The sequence below is a fragment of the Prionailurus bengalensis genome, chromosome D3 (genome assembly GCF_016509475.1).
Source record: "Prionailurus bengalensis isolate Pbe53 chromosome D3, Fcat_Pben_1.1_paternal_pri, whole genome shotgun sequence".
Taxonomy (NCBI): Eukaryota; Metazoa; Chordata; class Mammalia; order Carnivora; family Felidae; genus Prionailurus; species Prionailurus bengalensis.
The window spans coordinates 43,383,245-43,410,350 of NC_057356.1; the positions used below are offsets into that span (position 1 = coordinate 43,383,245).

Here is a 27,106-nt window from a genome sequence, read left to right on the forward strand (position 1 = left end):
ATAGGGGTGCAACAGATGTGTGGCTTAGGTGGTGTCAGAGACAGATTCTGGAAAGTGGCAAGTTGCTGAGGTGACTGGATATTCTCTAGGGAGAATATCCTTATTTAAGAACACCACTTTTGGGGGCCCTCGGTACTGTAAAGATAGTCTACAATGCACTTCCCTTGGGTCTACAGAGCGTGAGGAAAAGTTTTGAGAATAGAATGCAACGTTGCACATCATGTCAGGCTTATTTATCTTCCTCAAACCTGTCTGTCTGCCACTGTGGACTGAATTGTAGTCTTTTCCCCTCTAAAATCTTCAGGCATTGCTTTCTCTTTCTGTCTCTCAAAATAAATAAAAAAAAAAAAAAGAGGGGTGCCTGGGTGGCTCAGTGGATTAAGCATCTGACTCTTGATTTTGGCTCAGGTCATGGTCTCAAGGTTCGTGGGATAGAGCTCCTGTCAGGCTCTGTGCTGACAGCATGGAGCCTGCTTGGCATTCTCTCTCTTTCTCTCTCTCTCTCTCTCTCTCTCTCCGCCCCTCCCCCCCCCCCCCACTCTGCCCCTCCCCAGCTCATGCTCTCTCTCTCTTTCTCTCACAATAAATAAACTTAAAAAATAAAGCATTTAGGCATTAAGAACACTTGACCTTGTCCTCTCTCCTGGGGCTCGTGTAGCCTGATGTGGGTTGCCCACGCAGCCACAGAGCCATCAGCCCTGGCCTTTTTCTCTTTTTCCATCCCCTAAATGCCTGGCTCTACCACTAGCTTGAGTGGGCTGTTTGTTGGCTGCACAGCTGGGGAAACATGGCAGAGGGCTCTGGGGGCCAGCCAACTATGCAAATGAACAACAGATAAGTGTTACCTGACTGACTTCACCTGGCTTTTAAGGATACGAGAAGAGGATTCTAAGATCAACTGTTGAAAACATGAGTAAAACAAAGTTAAGTTCTTTTTCCTCTTTCATAAGGGTTCAAAAACCCTTGTGAATCGCCAAGAAAGGAACATACTATACAGTGTTTCCAAAATTCTCTTTTTTCCTCCAAAGAAAAAAACGTTGAGAAGACTCATTTAAGATGCCTCTCTATGAGACCTTCCCTGATCATCCACATGAGATGTGATCTATGGTACTTGACGTGTACCCCTTAGGTCTCATGATTTTCTGTCTAGTTGTAGAGTTGGACGAGATAGTTGTTTGTATTCTTTTAGTAGCTGCTGTAAGAAGTCCTGATCTTTTTGGAATGAGGCTTAAGACAAGAAGCAGGAGATCCTCCTTGAGCCCTATTAGGAGTCACCTGGAAGGCCTTTGTTTTCTCGAACCCCTAATAGGTTTGAGTATGTTAATTTGGAGACAGAGCTGAACTGTTTTAGTAACAAAAATATGAGACATTTGAAGTTCCCAGGGAAATTTCAGGAAGGAGACAAGAGTTAGTCAGACTAAATGCTGCATGGGAAAAAGATCAGAGAGGAAAAAGAAAACAAACAAACAAACTAATGGTAGGCTTGCTGAAAAGAAGCTTTGGGAGGAGAACAGAAATGTCTAACGGGAAATTGTAAGCTGTTTGCTATCAGAGGTACAGCATAAACCGCTCTTTTGTTTCCACTGTGTGATCCTCAGTGATGCCTCCTTGCTTCACAATGTCTGAGGAGTCTGTGAGTAGACTCCTCAGACGTGGCCTGGTGGAGGAGGGGCTGGACCTGGCAGGGGAAGCTGACATCTAGGTGACACCATTACCTGTCTTCATGCCTCATCAACCCCATTAGGCTATAAGCATATGTTTATTGAGTGAATAAATAAGTAAGTAAATGAATGAATGGATTTATTTATCTGCAGAAGCAGTAGATAAGGATTTCTCTTTAACTGAGACTAGACCAAGCCTTTCAGCCATTAATATGATAGGATTACTTAGTAAAGCTGGCCCAGAGGAGCTTAATAGGTATTTGTGAAACTAACCAGTCACTGGGTGACTGAGAAAGGTACTGTTCTCTTGGTTGTAAGCATGTTCTTCCATGTAGAAAGAACTAAAGCTTTAATCTTTTTTTAAAACAAATTTTGATGTTTATTTTTGAGAGAGAGAAGGAGAGAGATTGTGAGCGGGGGAGGGGCAGAGAGAGAGGGAGGCATAGAATCCAAAGCAGGCTCTAGGCTCCAAGCTGTCAGCACAGAGCCCAATGCTCGAACCCGTGAACCATGAGATCTTGACCTGAGCCAAAGTTGGATGCTTAACCAACTGAGCCACGCAGGCACCCCTAAAGCTTCAATCTTTGACATAAGAAGACTGCTTTAATTATGAAGACCTGGCCTTCTGCATTCCAAGCAAGATTTCTTCCCTGTTCTCTGAATAAGGAAACAATGGTAAAATACAGATACACACTTCTCCATTCTCTGCTGGAAGTAATTGCTCTCTCACTGGTGTTTTCATAGCACTTCACAACAAACTAGTGCTCTGAGGCCACCACATTGTATTACAGATACCATGCCTCTTGGGTTTTTCTATAACAGTTCAAGGTTCAGATACATCCAGGTCCTGCATTCCATTTGGGGCCTGAAAAAAATGATCTCAGAGGCTTTGTTTTCCCCCTCCTTGACTCTCTTTCTTGAAAACTTGTCAGCTTCTTCAGGGAAGGGACTATGTTCACTCATTTCTGAAGCCCCACTGCCTGGCAATCTCTGGTCCACAGTAAGTGCCAAATAAATGCTTTTGAACTGAACTGCATAATGGAGATTACTGAATGCTGGTGCAATAATGGTGACCAGCTCAAGAATAATTGGTTAGGGCTCCCTGGAAAGGCCTCATCTTGACACTTTACTTGTTGTCAGAAGTATCCTTTAAGTGCACAAGAAACTAGACCCACACCTGGCAGAACTGTAAAGTAGGTTCTTTGTCAGTGTGATAAGGAATCACATCACATCTGTCTTGGGGGTCTGGATTTAGATCTTTTGGTAGAAAGCTTGGCTGACCTATCTCTTTTGTTCCAGAGAGGCTCTACATTTAGGAATTCCCACAGCAAGTCTGTCTTTTGAAATGTATTTACTGGAAAACCATCTGTTGGTCCTGGTTATCCAATGGAAAGGGAGTGGGAAGGGTTTGTTTGTCACTGCAGGAGCCATGCTGGGCTCCTGAGATGTCACATTTAGTGAAACACAGGACCCCAGAGCCTGGCATCTGAGAGGAAGGGCTTAAGACTCAGTTACGTGACGATAACATAACCCTTTGGACAGCTGGTTATTCAGTCATCATTCAACAAAATTCATTTAGCCCCTGCTTTGTGGCATGCACCATTCTAGGCGTAGGTGATTCGTTCGTGAAACAAAACAGAAAAAGTTTCTGCTCACAGGATGCAGGATGACACACACACACATAAATGAGGAGGATATCAGAGAGTAATATTAAAGTAGGGTGGTGTGACAGGGAGTGTCTGGGTTGTGGTCTGGAAAGGCATCTCAAAGGTGTCACTCTTCAGCTGAGACCTGGATTAGTAGGAGTCTCATCAAGAGCAGAAGAAAGAGCATTCCAGCCAGAGGGAACAGCCAGTGCAGGAACCCCATAGCTTTTCTTAGAAAGTGTGGCATGTTTTCTGGGAGCAGAAGGACACGTGTTGTGGGCAAAGGGGAGGGTGGAGCAGGTGGGGGAGGGTGGAGAAGATGGGGGAGGGTGGAGCTGGTGGGGGAGGGTGGAGAGGTGGGGGAGGGTGGAGCTGGTGGGGGAGGGTGGAGAGGTGGGGGAGGGTGGAGCTGGTGGGGGAGGGTGGAGAGGTGGGGGAGGGTAGAGAGGTGGGGGAAGGTGGAGCTGGTGAGGGAGGGTGGAGAGGTGGGGGAGGATGGAGAGGTGGGGGAGGGTGGAGCAGGTGAGGGAGGGTGGAGAGGTGGGGGAGGGTGGAGCAGGTGGGGGAGGGTGGAGCTGGTGGGGTCCCAGCAGCTGCATTCCAGGTTGGCCCTGTGCATCTGGGCCTTGCCAGGGTTAACACTGTGCCTTTGCTTTTCCTGCAGACGACTTTGCAGAGGAGGAGGAGGTGCAGTCCTTCGGTTACAAGCGGTTTGGTGAGTGCTGACCAAGCTCTTCTTCTCTGTGCTTGATACGAGATACGGTGATAGCGCCATTGCTGGACCTTTAACACACATGGATGTGTGTGGTTCCAAGGCCCAGGTTTGACTGGAAGTTTTGAGTTTCCCTGTAACAGGTGGACGATTTCTCCTAACACCAAGGGTAATGGTAATGGAGCAGAAGCCGTGCCCAGGCACGGAAAGTGATGGGATGCTCACAGGGTTCGCTGAATATAAACCAGTCGGCTTAATAGGCAAAACTTGATGAAAAAGGTAAATCTGTGACAGGACAGGAGCAAAAATACACGTGATTTCTCTATGTTGATATTGAGAAAACATCTCTGCCTCTTTTCCTCAGGGCTCCTTTTTCATAACCTAGTGTATAGTGAGAAGGCGGCTTTCTCCAGGCACCTGGCCAGACACAGGTGCCCTGTGGTGGCTAGATAGCAGCCCCCAGGGGTATCCACATCCTGATCCCTGGAACTTGAATGTTACCTTGTCTGGCAAAAGTTGCTTTGCAGATGTGATTAAGTTAAAGATCTTGAGATGGGGAGATTATCCCGGGTTATCTAGGTGGGCTCTAAATGCAAAGTGTCCTTATGAGAAGGAGGGAGAGGGATATTTGACGACTGACAGGAGAAGGTGGTGTGCTCTGAAGGTGGAGGAAGGGGCCACGAGCCAAGGAATACAGGTGGTCACTAGGAGCTGAAAAAGGCAAGGAAATGGATTTTCTGGTCAGAGCCTCTGGAGGGAGCAGGGCTCTGCCAACATCTTGATTCCAGCCAACTGGAGTGGATTTCACACTTCTGGCCTCTCAAACTGTGAGAGAGGAGATTTGTGTTGTTTTAAGCCACCACGTTTGTGGAAATCTATTACAGCAGCCGTAGGGAACCAAAACACGCTCCTCTGCCTCCCAGACTGCCGCACACAGTGCTCGTCTCTCTTTGACCATGCTTCTCATGCTCTGCAATTTGGTTTTGAACTGGCAGTGAACACTTAAAGTTCTGAAGACTGTTCAGAGGAGCTGGGGTTTTTCTGTCCAGGGTGTTTCTGTGCCTTGGCAAGAGGAAATGAAGAAGGATAGAGGAGGAAATAATGAGTGTGTGTGCATGTGTGTGTGCGTGTGTGTGTGTGTGTGTGTGTGTTGGTGGGGCAGGGAGAATGGGAGAGAGAGAATGTGAAAGAGAATGAATCTACTTCCTGTTGACTAAAAAAAAAAAAAAGTCTCCTGGCTGGATTTTGATTAAAGTTAACAGTCCCCAGCTGCTCTGGCTCCCTCATTGCTTTACATTTTTCCTTCTGGATATACACTTCTACATTTCTTTCTGTGAAAAAGTCGGGCTTTATGATGGGAATGCACTGGCATCAAGCCGATGGCCACTCCGTTCGTCCACTGGCAGGGATGCTCAGTACTTTCTCCCCTCCTCCACACTGCTGTTCTTTGCACATTACATGTTTCGGGATTGGTGCCCTGTGTTGTTCTGCACTGCCATGGTGGGTTCACTGAAGGTGGTAGCAGGAGCAAAGATGAACTCAGGAATTATAAAGGAAAGAAAAACAAAACAAAAATGAAAAGGTAGAAATAAAGAGGAATATCAAACTTGTAAAAATAAGGCAAAATCAATGTTGACCTGCCTATTTTGGAAATCAGTAGATTTCAGATCTTTCTTTGGACGTTAGTAGAAATAAGAAGAGCCATGAGAAAATGTTTCCTTTAAAAAGAGTGACCTTGAGAGAAATTTTTTAAAAATTTCATGACTATGTAACTAGCTATGTAACTAGCTAGGTGGATGGGGATTTGGTGAAAAACACGCAAAAATGATAAGTTGCTGAAATATTTAATTTGTGGTGGTTACATTATGTGTGGAAATCATAGACTGATGACTCGGAGGAGGCATGGTAAAAACTTACCAATATTGGCGATCATGAGCAGAGAGGCGTGGCAAGAGTGTTAGCAAGTGGTCTGAGTGGGGTAACATATAGGGTCTGTTGTGATTTATGCAAATCACAACTTGAATTTAGACCACACATGAACCAGGGATTTGTTATTCACAGGGCAAAGGGGCCACTCACTGTTCTAACAATTGTTATTTGGTGGCTTGTTTCCAAAGTTATTTGTATACAGTTATTCAGAAACATTTGCTACATGAAATCGTAGCAGTTTACATAATATTTTGCTTTTTTAAATTCAGTACAAAATTATAGTAAAGTGCAAAATGGGTGATCTTTTCTGGTAATCTAGTGTGGCATGATATTAGGACAACCAGCCCGTGTCTATTTGGGGATTCATTATTGCATTTTGGTTTTAAATAGGTCTTCTGTTTTTCTTCAGTTGCTCTTTTTTTTTAAATGTTTTATTTATTTTTGAGAGAGAGAGAGAGAGAGAGAGAGAACGAGTGGGGGAGGGGCTGGCAGAGTGGGGGGACAGAGGAACTGATGCAGGCTCTATGCTGAGAGTAGCGAGCCTGATGCGGGGCTCAAACTCATGAATCAGGAGATGATGACCTCAGCCGAAGTCAGATGCTCAACCAACTGAGCCACCCAGGCGCCCCACTTCAGCCTCTTTTTATGTCACACTTGTTAGCCCCTTTCCCAAAGTTCTGGACAGGTGTCTGGGGAAGAGGCAGAGTTAAATCTCATAGGTTTGCCATGCATTTGCTTCTCTAACAGAGGCTTCAATGAGGGGAAACTTCGAAAGGTTAATGAAGTAAGCATATACAAGTTTTAATCAGGTTCTCAGGGTCAGCATTTCTTGGACTCAGTATGCAGAGCTAATTAATTTGGGATATAACTATAGTTACAGTTTGGCAGAGTTCACTCTCTGAAACATGAGGCACCTGTATGTTAAATTTTTACTTTCTAGAGATAAAGTATGATCTATACTATAATGATATCTTTCTACATATTTCTCAGCTACTGTTTTCTTCAAAATATCACGTGGCACTAGTATTCTTTATTGTAGTTAGCAGAAAAGGAAGGAGAATTACTTCATATTATAAGGGATAAATATAAATTTATAAATTTTGGAACTTGTGATAAATTGATCCAAGAATGTCCCCTGAAACCTTCCGATTAGTCATATGATCAACATGAATGCATCCCAGGTTTTGTTTTCTTAAATTTTTCTTCATGAAAACGATGTGGAGTAGAAGGAATGAAGAATGTCTTTTCTTCATTGAATGAAGGGCTAAGTGTATCAGAATTCCATAGGAGAAGGGAAGAAGTGTGGGAAGAGGGGTGAATTCCAGAACATGTGTAGAAATGATCATAGCAAATCCAGCTCACATTTGTGTATCACATTTATCTTTCTAAAGGACTTACATATTTTTCCTTCACAACAAATCCATGAGGACAGCAGGCCAGGTGTCATCTTTCCTGTTTTATGGCTGCTTTTCATCTTTCCTGAGACATTGTGGGGGCAGTGGTTAGGTGTATGGGCACTGGAACCAGGTGTGTGAGTTTACTCACCAGCTGTGTGACCTCGGGTTCATTAGTGTCCAAAACTGTGAAGTCTGTTTCCTCACTTATGAAGTTTGGATCATAATAGGCCAACTGCATGAAGTTGTGAAATTAGATATGATGCTGGGTTAGCACAGTGCCTTGCACACTGTGAGCATCCCGTAAGTGTTGACCCTTATTCTAATATTAGGTTCCTTCTTGGACCTTCTGGCCCTGTGGCTTGAACATAGTGCCTAGGATTTAGTAGACCTCTGGAACCTTCTGATTTCTAGCAACCTCATGAATTCTTATTCTATCATATCTCTTCCTTTACTGCTAAAAACTAGGGAAGGTGAGAAGATCTGGGGACAGCAGTCCTGTGCCCCAGCACCCTGGTGGGTTGTGTGTGCATCTCATGGTGAACATCATACTGGATGTCGCGGGCCCTCCCTCTAGAGCCTGCTTTGCTCCTTTGTGTGCTGGGGCAGAAGGGAGCCTAGACCAACTTTGTTTCCTTGGTTGCTTTGGGTTCTCTTGAGTTATCTTTGGGATATGATCTGGTATAATAATAGGATGTCCAAAGCTGGAATGGTAGAGGAGCAAGAGATACGTGGTTCCGTCCGTGAAAATCATGGGTAGATTTAAGGGTTGCAAGTGACCAACTGGGAGTGGCTAGAAACATTTGTTGTTTGTATTTGACAAAGCTGTGACAAAATTGCTTCCTCGGGGCTCAGCTATGAGGAGCATTAATAGCTATGAAGAGAAAAAGATCTGAAAAATTGCGAACTGTGAAAGAGTAACAGAAAGTTAAAGAAGCATTCTCTGTGGAGTAGAATTCTAGTCGTTTGGAAAAACTAAGTGAGGAAGTTCTGAGAGAACTATTTAAGGGATACAGTCCCAGAAAGGGTATCAGATGCCTTTTCCTAAGTATGTTCCGGGAAGTGTGCCCTTGAATAGTTTTGTTCGCCTACAACTTCACAGGCCCCCCTGTATTTAAAGTTTCAAACATGCTGGGCTTTTTCTTTTTCCTTTCTTTTCTTGAATGATAATTTCAGTTTAGCAAGAATATTTTAGCAATTTAACCTTCAGGCACGTGGAAACAGCCTGAGAAATCTATGTAGAATAGAGCCCGGTCCTGCTCCAGAATGCCCCCCCCCCCCGCCCCACCCCTTACCTACACCATCCTCCAAAGACATAAAATTCAAATCAGTGACTTCAGTTAAATCACTGAGCTGTTTCTTGCCAAAAGTTTTAGAGGAACTGAATGTCTAAAGGTGTGGAAGACCACATAGGCTCCTGAAAAATAGTGACATATATTTGCTTAGTCAGACAGCCAGAAAGAAGAGTTCTTTCTGAGATACATGGTGCATTTCTGCTTTCAATGCAGAGGATTGAGAAAGTTTACCAAGAGGACGCTGAACTGTGTTTGGGAAGCTGCTCAAGATAAACCCTTGATACCTCAACTTCTGGTTATTTGGGTTTGGGGACCAGGCTGCCTGTCTCTTCTCTCCCACGACTGTGCTAGAAGCCTGTCTTCCGTGGTTGGGTTTGGTGAAGGCACTGCTTTGAAATCATCCACCTCCAACAACAAAGCAGGGATCCCCACATCCCTCTCACCACGGCCTGCAGGACTGACACCCACAGAGCTCACCGGGGTCCCTGAGAAGAATGCCAGGAATGTCCATCATTTCCTGTCAGGAATGACTCAATAAGCTCAGCATGGGGCTGGCCTTTCAGCTGCACCTTTTCCAAGCATCTCTGAATGGAAATGATATAGGATCAATTGCAAAGGACTGACCCTGGGCAGAGACCAGGTTAGGGCAGGAAACAGGAATCTGATTTCTTGGAAATGTTCAAGCCATTTGCATCACTTTGTGGGAGGGTTTTATTTATGTGGCTTTGTGAATGCTAATGGAGTTGATATTTCTGATTTTTTAAGAATTTGGTGTCAAATGGCTTGTGGAGAAGTAGACACAAAAGAGATTCTCAGTCAGAGTCACCTTGAAGGAGATTCGTAGAATATCTCACCCTACTCTCTGCTTCCAGTCAGGCTGGCGGGGTTCCTGAGACCTAAGAATGGGAGTTCCATGGCTGTCACTTTCTTTTAAATAACCTGAGCAGGTTTCCTAACTTTTATCATTAGAGATGATATTCACACCATCTCTTGCACCAGTATTTGTCCAGGTTTCACTTCTGCTCCTATCAAGGTCCTCCCTGCCTAGTCCTTCTAGCTCATCAGTAAAAAATTTGTTCCACATGGTGTTCCCATGTGATTATGATATTATTTTAACCATTTTCATGTGAAAGAAACCATTAAGCATCATTTCTCATTTCTCGGCTATCTATTATGTGTTAGGCAATTTCCCACTCATTAGTTCATTTAATTCTCTCAGAAATCCTTTGAAGTGAGAATTACCTGCAGTTTGCAGGTGAGGAGGACTGAAGCCCCTAGAGCTGAGTGGCATGGCCAACATTTGTATTCAACCTGACTTCAGTCCCCACGATCTCTCCACTCCATCCATGGCTAAGAAACACACAGATACATCCATTCTCAGAGCATCTCAAGATTTAAAAAAAAAAATGCTTATTTATTTTTGAGAGAGAGAGCATGTGGAGGAGGGGTGGAGAAAAGAGAGAATTCTTTTTTTTTTTTTTAATTTTTTTAATGCTTATTTATTTTTGAGAGACAGAGCACAAGCAGGGGAGGGACAGAGAGAGAAGGAGACACAGATCTGAAGCAGGCTCCAGGCTCTGAGCTGTCAGCACAGAGCCCGATGTGGGGCTTGAACTCACCAACCACAAGATCATGACCTGAGCTGAAGTCAATCACTCAACCAACTGAGCCACCCAGACTCCCCGAGAGAGAGAGAATTCTAAGCAGGCCCCACATTGTCAGCGTAGAACCCGAGGTGGGGCTCTATCCCATGCACTGTGAGATCATGACCTGAGCCAAAATCAAGAGGTGGATGCTCAGTCACCTGAGCCACCCACGTGCCCTGCATCTCAAGATTTTGATGGGAAAACAAACGATCACATGTATATGTGGATTAAATCAGCAGCTGTTTATACATGGTCTCATGTTTCATAATTCATAATATGTATCGATTGAATACTTGAGCCCTGAAGTTTTCAACCGTTTTAAGTAGAATTCCTCCCTGCCCTTTCCTGGTTTGCATTTGCTTACGAATCCTGGTAAGAGTGTGGGGAGGGAGAATAATTTGTTTGTCCTACAGTTGGGTTGAAGCTGAATGTGGTTTGTTTTTATTTTTGGAAAAACTAAGGGGAAAAAAAAATCTCCTCAGCCATTTTTCTGCTCAGACAGCATGAAGGCATTAGGTTGTTTCCAGTGCTTGGTCGTTAGGGGTAGGGTGGGAAAGAGTGATTCCTTTTGGTAGCAACTCCAAGTAACTTAAAACAGATGAACTCTGAAATTTTCCTTGAAAGACTTGAGCTGTTCATTTGGAGGCCCCCCAGGGAAGGGAATGATGTCTGAGAGTCGTTGGTTTTGAGGGAAAACACAGTCCACAGCAAAGTGGTAAGCTGAAGGGCTCCTCTCCTCCCTCACAGTCCCTGCTGGTGCCTCTGCTCTGCAGGATGCCAGCTCATCTTTAGATTCCTGTAGTCTGGTTCACATGCTGGCTTTGCCCCTTGCCACCAAATCACCCACTCTTGAAGTACCACTTTGCTTATCTGGGAAATGGGAATAACAAGAAAACCTTCCTTGCAGGATGTGTGAGTTATAACACTTACAAGTAATACAGAAGAGGGGCCAGGTATATAGTCGGTCTGCACTGACCTGTGGCTGCCGGTAAGTTGCTGACAACTCTCAACCTTCTTGCCCCCTTCCCCTCCATTTTCCAGGCACCAGCCTCCCGTGTTTGCGTTACCTTGGCTCTCCCTTTGTGAAGCCTGGTAGGCCTCATGCCCTCTGACCCTTTCTGCCTTCTGTCCTCCCTCCATCAAAACCTCACTGCCCTCACTCCTATGTACTCTTCCCTGTACCAGGGTCATACTTTGTTCAGGGAATATCGAAGGAGTCTATTGTCTTGCAGGCCTTTTTAAAAATAATTAAAGACCTAGTGGCCACTAGCAAAGAGGATATTTTAAAGGGAAGAAACACATGCTGGGGGCTAAGAGTAGCTTTCTTGGAGAGGTGACATAGCATCCTCATGGCTGAGAGATGTACCCTGGCTTGAATTTCCGGCTTTGCCACTTAGTGGTGAGACAGCCTTGGGTAAGTCAGCCTCTCAGTGCCTCATTGTCCTCATCAAAAAATGGGGGTAATTCGAGTATCTACCTATAGGGAGGTGAGAACTGAATGAGTTAAAATACTTAGAACAGTATCTTGCATGTAAAGAGGACTGCATACAAGTGTGTGTTATGAAAAGTGACGGAAATGGTCACACGGTGGCTGCTGCAGCGGGTCCAGGTTGGTGAAAGAATCTGTGTTTCAGTGTCTTTTTGGAAGCAAGGAAACTATCCCAGAAAGCCTTCAGTAGACCCTCTGTCACAGGTCATTGGCCAACATTGAGCCTCAGTCTTTTCCTAAGTCAGTATGGACGAAGGGAGTAGGGCTGGCTCTGGTTGGCTTGGGCTAATCATTTAGGTGTAGAATGTATAGTGAGGAATTAAGGACTTTGACCACTCTTATTATGTAGAACTTAATAGCCATGGTATTTAACATAATATTATATATAGTATTGTCATATTTATAATTTAATGTTAATTTAGACTGAGTAATTATTAATTATTAAATAACAATGTGATTTATTTATAATCTGATCCATTATTACCTATGCTTTGTTCCACTTACAAAATTGTCAGGTTTTATATAGCACATTGAAAAATTCAGTTTATTTACAAAATAATTACAAGTTTACTTTTCAGTGCCTTATAATTTTGTTATAAATGGAGCTACAAAGGTGTTGAACTCTCAAGAATACAACTCTCATGTTGTATTCTTAGTGAACACAACTCTTGCCACAGGAAACATTGTGAAACTGGTCTCCTGAGTCATAACTATAAACACTTCGTGCTTCTTCCGATGTTTTTCATTTTTTAGCCTTTTTATAAGTTTTTGAAAACTGACATTTGGCCCTGATTGAAACAAGCTTCTCTTTTCATATGCTATGATAGTTTTTTTTTTTGATTGGTGTAAATATTTCCATACACAGATCAATTTTTTTCATACACTGAGAAGATGAAGAACTGTAGACTTGTCAGGAAAACAGGAGAATGGAACTAGCAGTCTGCAAAAGTTCTGGCAGAAATTTAGAATACATTCTTATTCTAAATGCCTAAAGATGCCTCTGTTCTCTAATATTTGAGATAGACTTTTTATTACATTCTTGTTCTGTGAAGCAGGAAAATGCGTAAGTAAAATTACTGTTGACATTTTAGATGATAGAGTTTTCAATCCAAGTTCAGGCATTCAAAGCAGTGTAAGCGAGAGATAAACATATTCTTCCCCTTTGGGTTTTATTTCGTTTTGTACTTGGAAGAGGAAGTCCTCATGATAGCTCATATTCAGTACTTTACTGGGGCCTTTTGATGAAGAATATGAAGATATAGTTATTGCTCTACCTCACATTTTACATAGAAATCTTACTGTTGAATTGCTTTCGAGATAATTGAGGAGAGATGGAAATACTTATCATTCATATGAGCTCTCACTGACTACCCACCATGTGCTGTGAATTGCAGTACAAAGATAAAGAAAACAAGGTCCCTTTCCTGACTATTAATTATCCTTGGCATTTATAATTCACTTTTTTTCAATTTCTCAGAAAATAAGAGGTATAATAATCCTTATGAAAACAAAAAAAACAATGCTTTAAAAAATCTGCATACTAGTGATAGCCTACTTGAGAATCCTCATCAAAGGGTTCCCCCAAAGACTCATAAAGTATAGGGAGTTTAGAGAGAGCTGCCATTTTGTGATGGAAGTGATATGAACCAGGGTGTCAGAGATTTGTGAATAAATTCTGCAAGCGGGAATGGAAACAGAGTTGGGGAACAGCTGGGGGTTGTGGGAGGAGATATCCCTTGGCCCAGAGAAAAGGCGAGTGAAGCATTAATAGGAGTTTGGGGAAGAGATTCAGGCAAGGAAGATGGGCCTTACACAGTGCTTTTTTCTTAGGAAATAGATGCAGTTTTTGAGATTTGCTGAGAAATTGAAGCAAGCAAGACTCATGGGAAAATGTCATTCTTAGTCAAGGCAATATGAAAATGATGTGACATTTATTAACTATCCATAACGTGTTGGGCATCATGCACAGTAAAGAAGGGAGATGTAAGCTTTGCCTTTGGGAATTTCCGATTTAATGAAAAGCAGACCGTTTTCCAACACTGGTACATTTGCATAAAAGAAAAATATCAGCCAGCCCTACAAATTGTTTCCCCACCCGCCAGCAGAATTTCAAAAGGCACAATAGAGGGCACCACATGCCAGATGGAATGTGAGCTGTCTCTCTCTGTCTCCAGTGTTGCTGTTAGTTCGCTATTGGCAAAACTTCAGTGGTTTCCGGGTAAGGTTGGGACTCTCTTTTGTACCCGCCCCTTCCCGTCTGTGCAAGTGAAGAGGGCATATGCAGAGTCTCTTTCCTTTGCTCCACAGAAAAGATTCAGGATGAAGTGTAAGAATCTGTTTGATATGAGCCCGTGAAAGAAGGTTGGAAGGTAATTTCCGTCTCCATATGGTGTACACACCAGCGACCACAGCTGTTTCTAAACTGCTGCCATGTGAATCCACTCTGCTTTTTAACAGCAGCTATATTCGTTTAAAACACAGTTCAGAAAGTGTGCATAAAATAATTTGGTTTGGAAGCCTTCACTGTTTGTTGCACTTTTGGTAGACCAAAATGTGCCTCCTCTAAACAGTGAAGCCTGTGAATGAGGAGGTCAGGGAGACCAAGTGACCTTAAACTTGTGAATTTATACCACCAAGCCTTCATTTGCTCTTTATGGAAAGAGAGATAACAAAACCACCTACGTCACAGGGCATTATGAGGATTCTTTGATGTAAGTGAAGTACTTCTCAAAACGCCTGGCACTTACAAGGTATTCCACAAATGCTCATTACTAATCAAGACAGAAAGACAAAGATAGAAAACTAGATTTTGTGAAAATAACTGAGTTCAGTACTTCATTTGAGCTCTGTCTCTCCCACGCTGTCTCTCCCTCCTTCTCTCTGTCTACACATGCACACCCCCCTACATGTGCATGCATGACTGGATATTTGAAGAATGGAGTTCAGAAGTAGTCTTTTTTTTTTTTTTTTTTGCCTATGTATTAACTAACTAGCTATGTGAATTTACAAGATGATGTAAACTCTCTGTGTCTCAAATAAGCCAGTCTGCAAAATGAAGGAAATAGAGTAGGTGATTTTGAAACCTTCTTTAGGCCATGCACTGTTATGGGTGTGATCTGTAATGTCATCCAGAGCTCTATTCCACCCCTACGTTTTATTTTATTTTACTTTTTTTTTTTTCAAGTTTACTTATTTTTGAGAAAGAGTGAAAGAACACAAACAGGGGAGGAACAGAGAGGGAGAGAGAGAGAATCCCAAGTAGGCTCCACACTGTCAGTGCAGAGCCCAATGTGGGGCTCGAACTCAGGAACTGTGAGATCATGACCTGAGCCAAAATCAAGAGTTGGATGCTTACCTGACTGACCCACCTAGGTGACCCTGATTTTACATACATAGTACTGGTTTTTACTTTTACTTACTTCAACACTTCAGAGTAAATATTTTGGTACCTTCCCTTTAGATATATTTTTCCAGTTCTCTGAAACAAAAGTTAGTTGGTAAAAATTGACAGATGGAAAACTCTCATCTCATTAGTTTTGTTCAAAATATTAGTGATCTCATGATTATTGGTTTTCCATTTGGTTCCCTTCATGTAACTTTAGAGGTACTGAAGTATTTTCTAGGCTTACGTGTTTTGAACTCACTTTATTCTAGATTTCTACACTCAATCATGGAAGATTCTGGTCCCTCCCAGCTTTCATAAAATCAGTGGGTAATTATTCAAATATACATGTCTACAAATTTAATAAAAAGCATAACGTTTCCATTAATAATCCCAAGAAAACTTGCAGTTTCTCTCAGTTCAGTGATCTGTTTATATTTATCATATTATGAAATTTTTCTTTGTGCTTCTCATGTTAATGAAAGCCACATTGAATGAAAACATAAATCTACTAGTTATCAACAAAGGAAAAAGAAATCACTTGAACCATGCTCTGTATTGAGATGGCTTGCTGGGAGCAGTGACTTTCTTACCTTCTCAGGCTAATGACCAAGTATTAGAATCCATCCACCAAAGGAAAAAAAAAAGGTGCCAGGTGGTCTTCTCTGCTTTGGAGCTTTTTTCCTTCCTCTGAGATTGTGGTTATGTAAAGTGGGAACACTTATATTTTAAAAGCTCAGCTAGTCCTTCTCCCAGCTAGGATATTATTAAATTGATTCCTTCCCTCTCTGCCTCTTTGTATATAGTTAACCTCACGTTCAAAATAATGAATAAGTCAGCATTTAGAATGAAGGGAAGAAGAAAAGAGTATTAACTTTTTTGTCCTATTTTAATTGCAAATACCTACAAAAGGTGGATTCTGATAAGTTCAGAGTCTTTTTTTTTTTTTTCTCCCTGGCTGAGCACAAGGTGGGGGGGGGGTGGTGGTTTTGGTATGTATACCTAGGCTGAACACGATGGGAGGGGATGGTATGTATACCCTGGATGAGCATGTGGTGGGGGCGGGGGTAAGTATACCCACGGTTGGAGAGAGTGGAAGAATTTGGGGTTCCAGGGTGCTCAGGGAAGCACCATGAAGGGAAGGACCCATGCGTGGGAAGATCTGGAGGGAGCAGAGTGTGCAGCAGGTTTCGACATTGGGGTATGAAGTGATCTTATTTAGTCCTCAAGGGCAGGGCTTATAGGCAGAAGGGAGTGAACAAACCCTTGCATCCTTACAATTACTTTTTTTGTTTTTAAATATTTTTTCTTAGCCGTGGTGTAAGTTTAATGGGGACAGAGTGTCTTGTTCATTACTGTACCTGGGACAGTTCCTCAGCTCAATAAATATTTGAGAAAGGAAGAGTGATATGTTTTGTGTGCTTATGATGTGCATCGTACTTAGGGTGTTTTCTTAAATCTTACTGAAGCCCATGATCTGGTAGGCCTCTCCCAAAAGGTGCCTGCCTATGGACAAAGAATATTTTCTAAAGTTGAATTCAGGGAAGGCAGAGGCTCAGACCCCACGTCAAATAGTCAGTTATAGCACAGACTCAGATCTAGGAAAAGTAAAAGATAGCAGTGGGTAGGTCTGAGAAGGGAGGAGACAAACTTGAGCCAACCTTGGGGAGGAGGAGGTCAGAGAGTGACTAGGGTCAAAGGGAGAAGACTGAGCAAAGCAGGGACCTGCTGAAGCACCTGGAAATCTCTAAGGTAGGACCAGGTGTCTCTTTGCTTCTTCAGAAAGATACTGGGACAGTTCTTTTGCTTCATTTGAATTTACTCTATTTCCATTAAACTTAAGATTATAGACCTCTTGTGAAGTACAAATACACTAGGAAGTTTTAGAAAGAATGGTGGTTCTTAATGGTCACCTGCACTTCAGGCTGCACTGTTTAATCAGATTACTTTCTCCATAAAATCTCGCTGAGGTCCTTGAATCTGTTGTTAATAAAAGGTTCATGTTTCATAGATATAAGAGGTTCAAGGAGCTTTGGAATGAAGGCACCTAGGATTGGGGAAGAAGAGTGTTGAGATGTAGAGCAGGAATTCAGAGAGGTGAGTGTGAAACACAAACTTTGCATAATGATTTTCTTTAGGTCTGTTCCTATCTCCCTTCTTTCCAGAAAGCAAGTGAGAAGAGGCCATCTTTAAGGAGGCTTGAGGGAGAGTACAGTCTGCAGTCTGAGGGGAAGCTACCTTTATTTTATTTTATTTTATTTTTCAATATATGAAGTTTATTGTCAAATTGGTTTCCATACAACACCCAGTGCTCATCCCAAAAGGTGCCCTCCTCAATACCCATCACCCACCCTCCCCTCTCTCCCACCCCCCCATCAACCCTCAGTTTGTTCTCAGTTTTTAAGAGTCTCTTATCCTTTGGCTTTCTCCCACTCTAATTCTCTGTATGGCTTATTTCACTTAGCATAACACTCTCCAGTTCCATCCATGTTGCTACAAAGGGCCATATTTCATTCTTTCTCATTGCCATGTAGTATTCCATTGTGTATATAAACCAGAACTTCTTTATCCATTCATCAGTTGATGGACATTTAGGCTCTTTCCATAATTTGTCTATTGTTGAGAGTGCTGCTATAAACATTGGGGTACAAGTGCCCCTATGCATCAGTACTCCTGTATCCCTAGGGTAAATTCCTAACAGTGCTATTGCTGGGGGGAAGCTACCTTTAGATAGAGGTCCCCAGAGCAACAGTGGTGAGCCGGAGGGCACGCCGGCTTCCCTGGGCCCTGGGGCTGAGCCCCTCTCTGCATGCTGGGAAGAAGGACTCCTCAACCAAGTTCTGTGAAAAGAGTTAACTTTCACTAGGAAGAGGAAGTTTGCATGATTCCTGGGCCCTCCATGAGAGCTCCTGGAATAAAATCCTAGAGTATCTGTTATCTACCTATTATATCCTACCCCTGTGCTAGAGTGTGGGATTGTATTGCTGAGACATGGCATCATTATTTATGGTCGTTGTGGTCTAGCAGAGGAGGGAAAAAAAAATCAACATAATCATACTATAGTTTGAAAGATGTTTGAAAGGAAATAGATATAGATAGAGGACCCAGATTCTAAGGTTACTAATTCTGCAGGGAGGAGAGCAATGTGTGATCAGAGAAAGGAATAGGGAAGGATGATTGTTTAAGGGAAGGGGCATTAAAATGAGGGAGTCCCTAGGCAGTCAGTGGGAGGGTCTCGAGGCAGAGACAGACTGAAGATACAGCAAGGGAATCAAGGAACATTAAGTACCAGTCTTCTGTAATCCAGTGTCCAGTGATAGTTGTTAATGCTGTGTGGCTTAGGCTCCCAATATGTGCTCGATGCCCTGGAAGATTCAGAATAGTAAATCTTGGTCCCTGCGGTCAGCATGTTACAAGCAAGTTAAGGAGACAAAAGTTACTGACAGGTAACAGTAGCAAACAGTGCCAGTGAGTTCCAACAGTAGCTCTCTGTGGTGAAGGTGCGTCCAAAGGAAATCAAGAAAGGAAGAGGAAAACCATTGTAGTAGTCTGGAGCTCTGGGTGAGGAAAGCAGGAGTTAGCTTAGGGAGCATGTGGGGATGGGAGAAAAGGCCTCCAGAGAGGGAAACTGTTTTCCTGACTGGAGCTGGGGTTGTAGGGAGGGTGTGGTGGGGGGTGGGTAAGGAGCCAGGCTAGGGAGCTGAAAACCAGGACGAAAGAATTTAGACTTGATTCAGTTAAAATAGCCCGTCTCTGAAAGTGTTTTAACAGAGCAGTCTGTATAGCAAAAGGGGTATTAAGGGATATTGAGGGTGACTGATGTGATGTTGCCTCGCAATGTTACACAGAAAGAGGAGAAAGGGGCAGTGAGGGGACAGGGGATGGAGCTGTAGCTATCACCAGCGAACAGGCTGATAACATACTTGTGACAGTAGGAATGAAGTGAGAGAGACACTGTAATCTGTGACTCCAGGATGTCTGCTGACTCTTCCTGCGGTCGCTGATAGCATCTGGCACTGAGGTTCAGAGGTCAGCACGCGAGGCCGCAGCTCGGCACAGACCCTGCTCCCACCACAGAGGAATCCAGGCACTTACGTTGCTTAGGACGCAACCCGCCACCTTTCATTTCATTGAGACAGTTAGGCAACTAATTATTTTTCTTTGTGGTTTGTTACTTTCTTGATTTGAATAGATCTTTTTGGTTTGGTTGGTTATTGGGAAGTGGCTGAAATGCAACCATGGATAGTCAGGTACAAATAATAAGCGCTTTTTACGAAGCAGCTGTTACTTCACCAATGTGCCAGTGTGGTCTTGGAAACGTTTTTGGTTTCGGGGAAATAAAAACAACCGGCAAACCAAGCCTAGAACAAAACATTGTAAAAGAAGTATCAAACTATAAGTAAGGGAGGACAGTAGTCTGCGGGTAAGTAAATCGCTTTCTGGAAGCCCTGATGCTGAAGGCTGGCGCTAGGGTCCTAAAGTCTGAAGCTGATTTTGGAAACCCATCTTGAAGAGGTAGTGAGTGGTGAATGAGTGCTGAGCTGCCCAGGAGGATGGTGGGATTGCAGGAGGAAGCGGGACGTCACGGTATGAGCCTGTACTTCTGCAGACCTGTCACCCTGTCGTCAAACCCCCTCTCGCCAACCCTCCTATGGAAAGATTGGCTTTTTCCTTATTACCAGGGAGGTCTTCAGTCTGAGATTCTACGCTTTGTTTCTCTTTATAGCCTCTGTCTAGGGAGAAATTAACCTGGAGCTTCTCTGCTTTGCCTTCTTTAAATAGAAGAAACATACTTCAGCATTTCACCCATTGTTTGTATTGGTAGAATGCCTCTGTATCCATATATCTGTGGTCACATGGGCAATCTCATATGAGCACTTGATAAAATGTGGTGTTCAGGGGCCTCATACATTAGGTGGAGTCGTCTTTTGTTACTTTTTTTTTTTTATTTAAAAAAAAATTTTTTTTTCAACGTTTATTTATTTTTGGGACAGAGAGAGACAGAGCATGAACGGGGGAGGGGCAGAGAGAGAGGGAGACACAGAATCAGAAACAGGCTCCAGGCTCCGAGCCATCAGCCCAGAGCCTGATGCGGGGCTCGAACTCACGGACCGCGAGATCGTGACCTGGCTGAAGTCGGACGCTTACCGACTGCGCCACCCAGGCGCCCCTAAGTCAAATATGTTTTATTAATAACCCATGTTAGTGGACAGCAGATACCAAAAAAACATACAAACATTATGTCTCAGTTCTGCCTTGAAATGCTCTACTATCAGCAGAAATCAGATTTCTTATCTTCTCAACTTCCAAAAACACTGCCTTCACTGATCATTTGATGGGCATTTGGCTTCTTTCCACGTTTTGGCTATTATGAATAATGCTGTGGACATGGATGTGTAAGTTTTTGGTGTGGATGTATGTTTTCACTGCTCTTGGGGAAGTGTTTAACTTTGGGAGGAACAGCCAGCCTGTATTCCAAAGTGGCTGCACCACTCCTTCATTGTGTCCTTTACCCCCAAAGGGGGAAAAACCCATCTTCAATTACTTTGCTATAGTACAGTGGTGATTTGTATTAACTAGAGAGGATAGAGCTGAAATGATCTGAGAGTGGTTTTAGGTATGGTGTCATTTGTTTACATCTCCATATCTGTACATTACAGTATACTTCAGTTTGCCACCATGTGAAAAAGAAAACCCGGTTAATATTTCTGTTCTCTTTTCCCTAAGTTGGTGAGGGGTGGGGCAGGGCTACATCTGAGCTTGCCAGTGTGGTAGCCAGGGGCTGCGTGTGGCTACCGAGCCCTCAAAAATGTGTCTAGTTCAAACTGAGATATGCTGTGAGTCTAAAATCCACCAGATTCAGAAGACTTAATATGACAAAAAGAATGTAAAATATAACGATTTTTATATTGATTACACATTGAAAGGATAATATTTGGGATCTGTTGGGTTAAATAAGATATACTGTTAAAAATAATTTCACCTGTTTCTTTGTACCTTTTTTATGTGGCTATTAGAAAATATTAGATTACATGTGTGGCTTATATTTCTATTCGGCAGTGCTATTATATACTATTTTCTAGGCTTTATTTTTTGAATACTGGAAAAGAAAAAAATTTAACTCTCTTTTGGGTAGATTCAGATGGTTATTGGCAAGTTTCTTTTTTTTTTTAATCACTAAAGAAAGAGCAGAAATACATTTGCTCCTTGACTGAGAACAGTGAGTCAGCCTTCAACAGAAGGGTGCTGACTGACCAACTGACCAGCCTTCCTTCAAAATTAATTCATCACCTAACCAACAAAATAAGACAAAGCCTTCACAGAAAAAAGAAACGTGACCATAAAGACATTAAAACAAACTCCTGTGATAATCGAATATAACTCCTTCACTGACTCTCCCAGTAACATGCTGGCCTAGGACAGTGTCCCTTCTCTTTGTGTAGCTCAGGAGAGTGACTGGTGGACATTGCAGGCCAAGAAAGAAAAAAAGACAATATACATGGGGCAAGTTGTTGGGGAAATGTTGGGCGAGGCTGATCTTTCAACTAATATGTGTGGATACCACTTAATCGTAGAGTTGGCCCTGTGTTTCTCACCTGCCTTTTTTCGTTCAAGGTCAGTTTTCAGATTACCAGGAGAGCTATGTTGAAGGCGTAACATACTTGGCAGGCATCTTCTGTAAAGCACACGTTATGTACTGGTGTTTTTAATCTCAACTATTTGGACATAAGATTACCACTGGTGGTTTCATGATTCAGAAAAGAGAACAGACCTTTTTTTTGGCACCATCCCCAGGTAACATAATTTAGCTTGACTCCAGACCTTAAGACAGATAAATTCCTGAATTTTACTCCAGTGGGAAGAAAACTCCTTCCCCTTTGGCTGAGACTTTCGCTGATGTGTAAAATGAAACTTGGGGTGGTGTTGGGGGAATGGATTCAAAAGGTGAGACAAAGTCCATAAAACCTTAGGGCATAGAGTAAATGAAGAATCCTGATCTCTCCCATGGCCCATCCCAAGTGACCATGGAAGAAGAAGGAGAAAAATAGGTGGGAGCCAGTCAGGTTTTGTTCTTGGATGACAGCAGAGGGATTCCACGTGTCTTTAAATGATGTCTCTTGTCAAAAACATTCTTAACTGTTTTACTGATGTTGTTTCTTTGAGCTCACTGCCAAATCAAAATAACTAAGTCTATTTTCTTCTTTCTCTTGATGAGTTAGTAAGTGAAGGATTTGGCAGGTTACTCAATCATCACTCATCACTTGTCCATTTTAAAGGAAGAACTTTAGGGAAGTCCCCCTGGGAAGTACTGAGAGGTCATTATGGTTTACTGAAAAACGGGGTAATTAAGAGAGAGAATGATCCAATAAACTAATTTCTGTGTTGAACACATGTGTTTTATTAGATTTCCTGGTTGATTTTAGGGCCAACTTTACGAGCAATGATCCCCCTTTAAGAAGCTCCTCAGTATCCTTTTTCCCTCCTGTACTGTCCTACCTCCATAACTAAGAAGCATGGGAGAGTCAGGAAATTGTATCCTGGCCCTGGCTCTACTTCCATGAAACTTCTGGAAGGAAGATGGAGAAAAGAATAAGCAAAGGTATTCTAGCACATAGGCAATACTTGCTGCCCTAGGTGTGCAGAGGTAGCTGGTTTGGGGTCTCTTGACGTAGACCTGGCATTAGCAGAGTTTTAAGGTAGACAGAACTATCTCAAATGCTCCTCTTATCTACACTCAGGTTTTACATACCACGCTCTGGTCAGTCTCTTCCAGGCATCCTGCCCCTTCACTCTTTCAGGAACCTGCAGTGTGAGAAAAGCTGTCTGATTTAGGATTTAACTTCTAAATACATTCTATACATATGTACCAGGCACTGTGCATGCTTACTTTTCCAGGTGGTCATTCACTCAAAAGGAGACCTTGATGTAAGAGCCCTGTGTAACTCCAAACAAGAACACGCAACAAATGACCTTCCAGACTTAGAGCTGATTGGCAGGGCAAAGTCCATTTCATTGGTACCCTTCACATCTTAATACAAGATGAATTTCTCTGCCCACACCTAAGTCCCTAAGTCCCTAAGTCCCTAATCCATCTAAGCTCCTCATTAGAATCTGGGTGATCCAACTCTATCCACCTGTTATTTAGATAGCAAGTAAGAACCAGGTGTGGTGGTAGAGCACAGAGGAAATTGGAGAAATAGCTCCACTTGGGAAAGAGAAGTCTTGGGGAGTGATCATCTGGGGAGAGAATCTGTGGTCATAAATTCTTCAGACAAGAACATAGATGGGAGAAGTCCAAAATAAGGAGGGGCTTATTTTAACAGGTGGAACTGTCCAACAGTGATCCAGGCCGCCCCATAAGTCTCTACTTCCATCCAGAACTGCTTCCCATTAACAGAAGTGAAGGCTTGCCTTCTGCAGAGAGGGCCAGCCCAGATAGCTCCAGCAGGCTTCCCCTCTGCCTGGCCCCACCACCCTCCCATCTTCTCAGTTGTTTGGATAAGTCTGCAAACTCAGGTGGAGAAAGGAGAATTGCTCTAAATTGTCAGAAATGTGTGTCTGTTCAAACACGAAACTCAATTCAGTAGCAGTTAAAAAGATCATTGCTTTTTCAACATGAGAAACAAAAATATGTCCTCAGCGGGGTGTTTCAAGGGTATGTTAGGAAATGACTGATAGAATTTTTGGTCCTGACAGGGTCCTCTGAGAGCATTCTTAAAAATTGCTCGTTTTATAGATAAGGAAATTTAGAAGAGTAAAATAACTGCAAATGGGACCAAAAACAAAAAAAAAAATCACAAGCAAGCTGAACATTTTTCTCTTTTTTCAACTCAGACTTGAGGTTTATCTCACATCCATAGTCCTCCTCTTGTCTGAACTCTTTCCTGGCAGGGTCCAGCAGGTCCCTTTGCCCCAAAGAAAATGCGGTACCTCTGGCAAACCACATCTTTATTCAGCCTTAGACATATTTATCTAACTCAGTCGGAAGAACTTAAAAAGATAAATTTCCAATTCTGCAAATTTACTGTAACTTTTGAAAAATGACCTATATCCTGCCTAAGATATGCCATCCCCTTAGTCATAAGCTCTAAATAGTCAAGGATCCCGTTTTTGTTGGCAGTGATGTTGAAAATGCTGAATGGAGAAGGCTTGTTTTCATTCTCCTCCACTTGGTATGGAGCAGTGAGAATAACAACAAGGGGGAAGCAGCTGAGAAACCCCACCACCATGGGGACGGCAGGATCTTCATGGAAGAGTCTAGTTGACTTCATTTACACCTCATTTCGTGTAAACACTGGGCTTCGTAGGCATCTATTTCCAGCCAGCTCAGCAAATCCACCGAAGGATTTTGCAGATTTTATCAGTTGCCCCACCTCAGTCTCAGAGATGAGATCGAATCAACAGAATTTCGGTCCGCTCTCTGAATATGTAAGCCTTGCTTGACTACTGTACTCAACTCCATCAGCTTGAGCATGTGACATGGACGTTCTTCAAGGCAGAGTTAAAAACATCTGCAGGCTCGAAATCAGCCGAGTTCCCCAGGGAGGGTGTTAAATCCAGAGTGTGCTGATCTGTTTCCTGTCTCTGTTATGATTTCTTCACTGTAACTGAATATCCTTTGGCGCTCCAGTGACTGGGTACTCTGGTGCAGCTGTGTCAGCAGGCCAAGGACTGTTGGCTTAGGGGGCTCCATTTGCGTTTACACAGCTAGCTTCCATAATTCCAGTCAGGCCTATTAATTTGCAGGGTAAGCCACTCCTTGTCTGCACATCAGCATGCCTCCCTGTGCAGTCCGTGCTGTTAAACATAATCTAATTAAGGCTCATTAAGGGAGAGCAGTCACCTAGCTGTACTGATCCCTGCCAAGAGAAAACTCCCAGGGACATGAGCAAACTACCTTCCGAACAAAATGCCCATGGAAACACTGCCAAAGAGCAGTGAAACATTTAAGAACTTGAAGGTGTTCCCAGGCTCATCTTCAGAGAAGGAGCTAGGGCTAACTACTTGACCAGAAGGAGGGGGCTGAAATCTCAGAGTTGTGTATTGTGTGGCCATATCTGCATAGCTCTTACCTACCCCCTGTATTTTATGTTTACTTTCTCCTTGGAAAGCTGATCTTGCCTTCCCAACAGACTTTCATCCTCACGTGGGATCTCTCCAGAATCAAAAAGGTGAGCAGCTCAGGGGTTACCACTGCCCACATCCCACAGTTCAGTCAGAATCTGCTCTTTGTTGGAAGGGAAACTGTGCCTTTTGGAAATCTTGAAGATTACATAGTTTATTCTCAAAACACTGCATCAGCCATCAGTGGGTTTCCAGTAAGCTGTGAGAGCATTTAACCCAAAGTGGGCTTGTGACCTTCTTGAGCTGAGGTGTGGGAAGGCTCCAGTGATGTGGAGAACAGATCATTGGTAACTTAGAAGTCATCCTGCTGTTTCCGGCACTGAAGAGAGAATCCAGCCAATATAGAGTATTTCTCCAGAGGAGGTTTTTGGGAAGCTTTTCTTTCTTTGTGCAAAGTGTTTCATCTGTGTGGGCCTGGCTTATGAGCACAAGTTGCTCACAGCACACTGTTGGTCCAAACTCCCCAGCAAGGATCTGTATTTTGCATGAAGGTTATAGAACTGAGCACCGTGCGAGAGAGAAAGAAATGTTATCTTTCATTAAGGTTTAAACACAATATAACATCAACATCGTAGTTCTGCACTGAGAATTTGAATGGAGCATGGCTACAGTGTGCCTGTTGGATTTTAATGCTACCATGCCCCACCTCTGTGAGACAGGGTAAATGTGGAAGTCAGATGGTTTCTCTCAATTCCGTAGCTAAGTTCAATTCAGAAAAGTAGTAAAATTCTTTATATAATGTAATGCAAGGCCCTCTTAAAGCAGTCAGCCTTCAGCCACGTGCTTTATAATTCCACCTGAGGGCTAACATATGGCCTGATTTCACACCCTGCCTGGGTATGCCTGATGCACTTAAGTATTGTGTCATTTAAAATAGGTTGCGCTTTCTTTTTAAAGATAACATTATAGCATCACAGTGCCTTTCATTTCTGTTTATCTTCCAGTGTTGCTTTCCATTTAGGTACCACACAATCATGGAATGGAAAACTGATTTTTCATATTGTTTCTGTCTGGCTCACATGCACCATCTGAATGATGGTGTATGGTCTGTGATTGTAAACGGTGGCTCAGCTTGTGGGGGTAGTGGAGATTCTTGGACATCAGTAAGAGCAGGAACATTAGAGATCATCAGGTATGATTCCAACCAACATGTATCCTTCGTCTCTTTGAAAATAAAACTAAAAATCCTGATTATAGGAAACCCTTTCTGGCCAATCTCAATGGCTCCACATTTATTTATTGAGATACTGTTGACTATCTGTTATATGCCAGCCTCTGTTCTAGGCTCTGAGAATACAGTGAAGAACAGATAGAAAGCACCTATCCTCAGGCAGGTTGGTTGGGGGATAGGTAATAATCTAATGAGAAAATTCAAATAGTGACAAGGTGCTATGGAGAAATACCAAGACAGAGGACTAGGAAGATGAATGGTTGTTTTGGACAGGATGATTAAGAAAAACCTCTTGGAAGAGGTAACATTGGAACAAGGACACACATGAAATGATGATGGATGCTGTGATTTTGGGGAAGCATTATACGCTGAGGGTATAGTATGTAAAAAGACCCTGAGGTAGAAACAGCCTACAGTGTTCTAGGAACAGTACTAAGCCAGATATTGCTAGAATAAAATGAAAGGGAAGCGGAGGATATGAGGTCAAGAAGTGGGAAGTGTTAAGACCTGGCATCCATGGGGAGGATTTTGGAGTCTTGGAAAGCCTTAGTAGGGTTCGAGTAGAAAAGTAACGTGGTCTGACTTGCATCTTGTAGTATAAGCCACTCTGACTTCTCTATGGAAAAGTGATTATAAGGTATGAGGGATAAGGAGGC

The 27,106-nt window shown here is 42.9% G+C and overlaps 1 protein-coding gene across 1 annotated transcript in view; it reads left to right on the plus strand.

Annotated features, from left to right (window-relative positions):
- Positions 1-27,106, plus strand: part of COLEC12 (collectin subfamily member 12) — a 196,518-nt gene that overhangs the window by 15,405 nt on the left and 154,007 nt on the right. Inside the window, exon 2 of the mRNA XM_043558424.1 lies at positions 3,972-4,022. Coding sequence (XP_043414359.1) covers positions 3,972-4,022 — 51 coding nt within the window. The remainder of the gene's footprint in view (positions 1-3,971; positions 4,023-27,106) is intronic.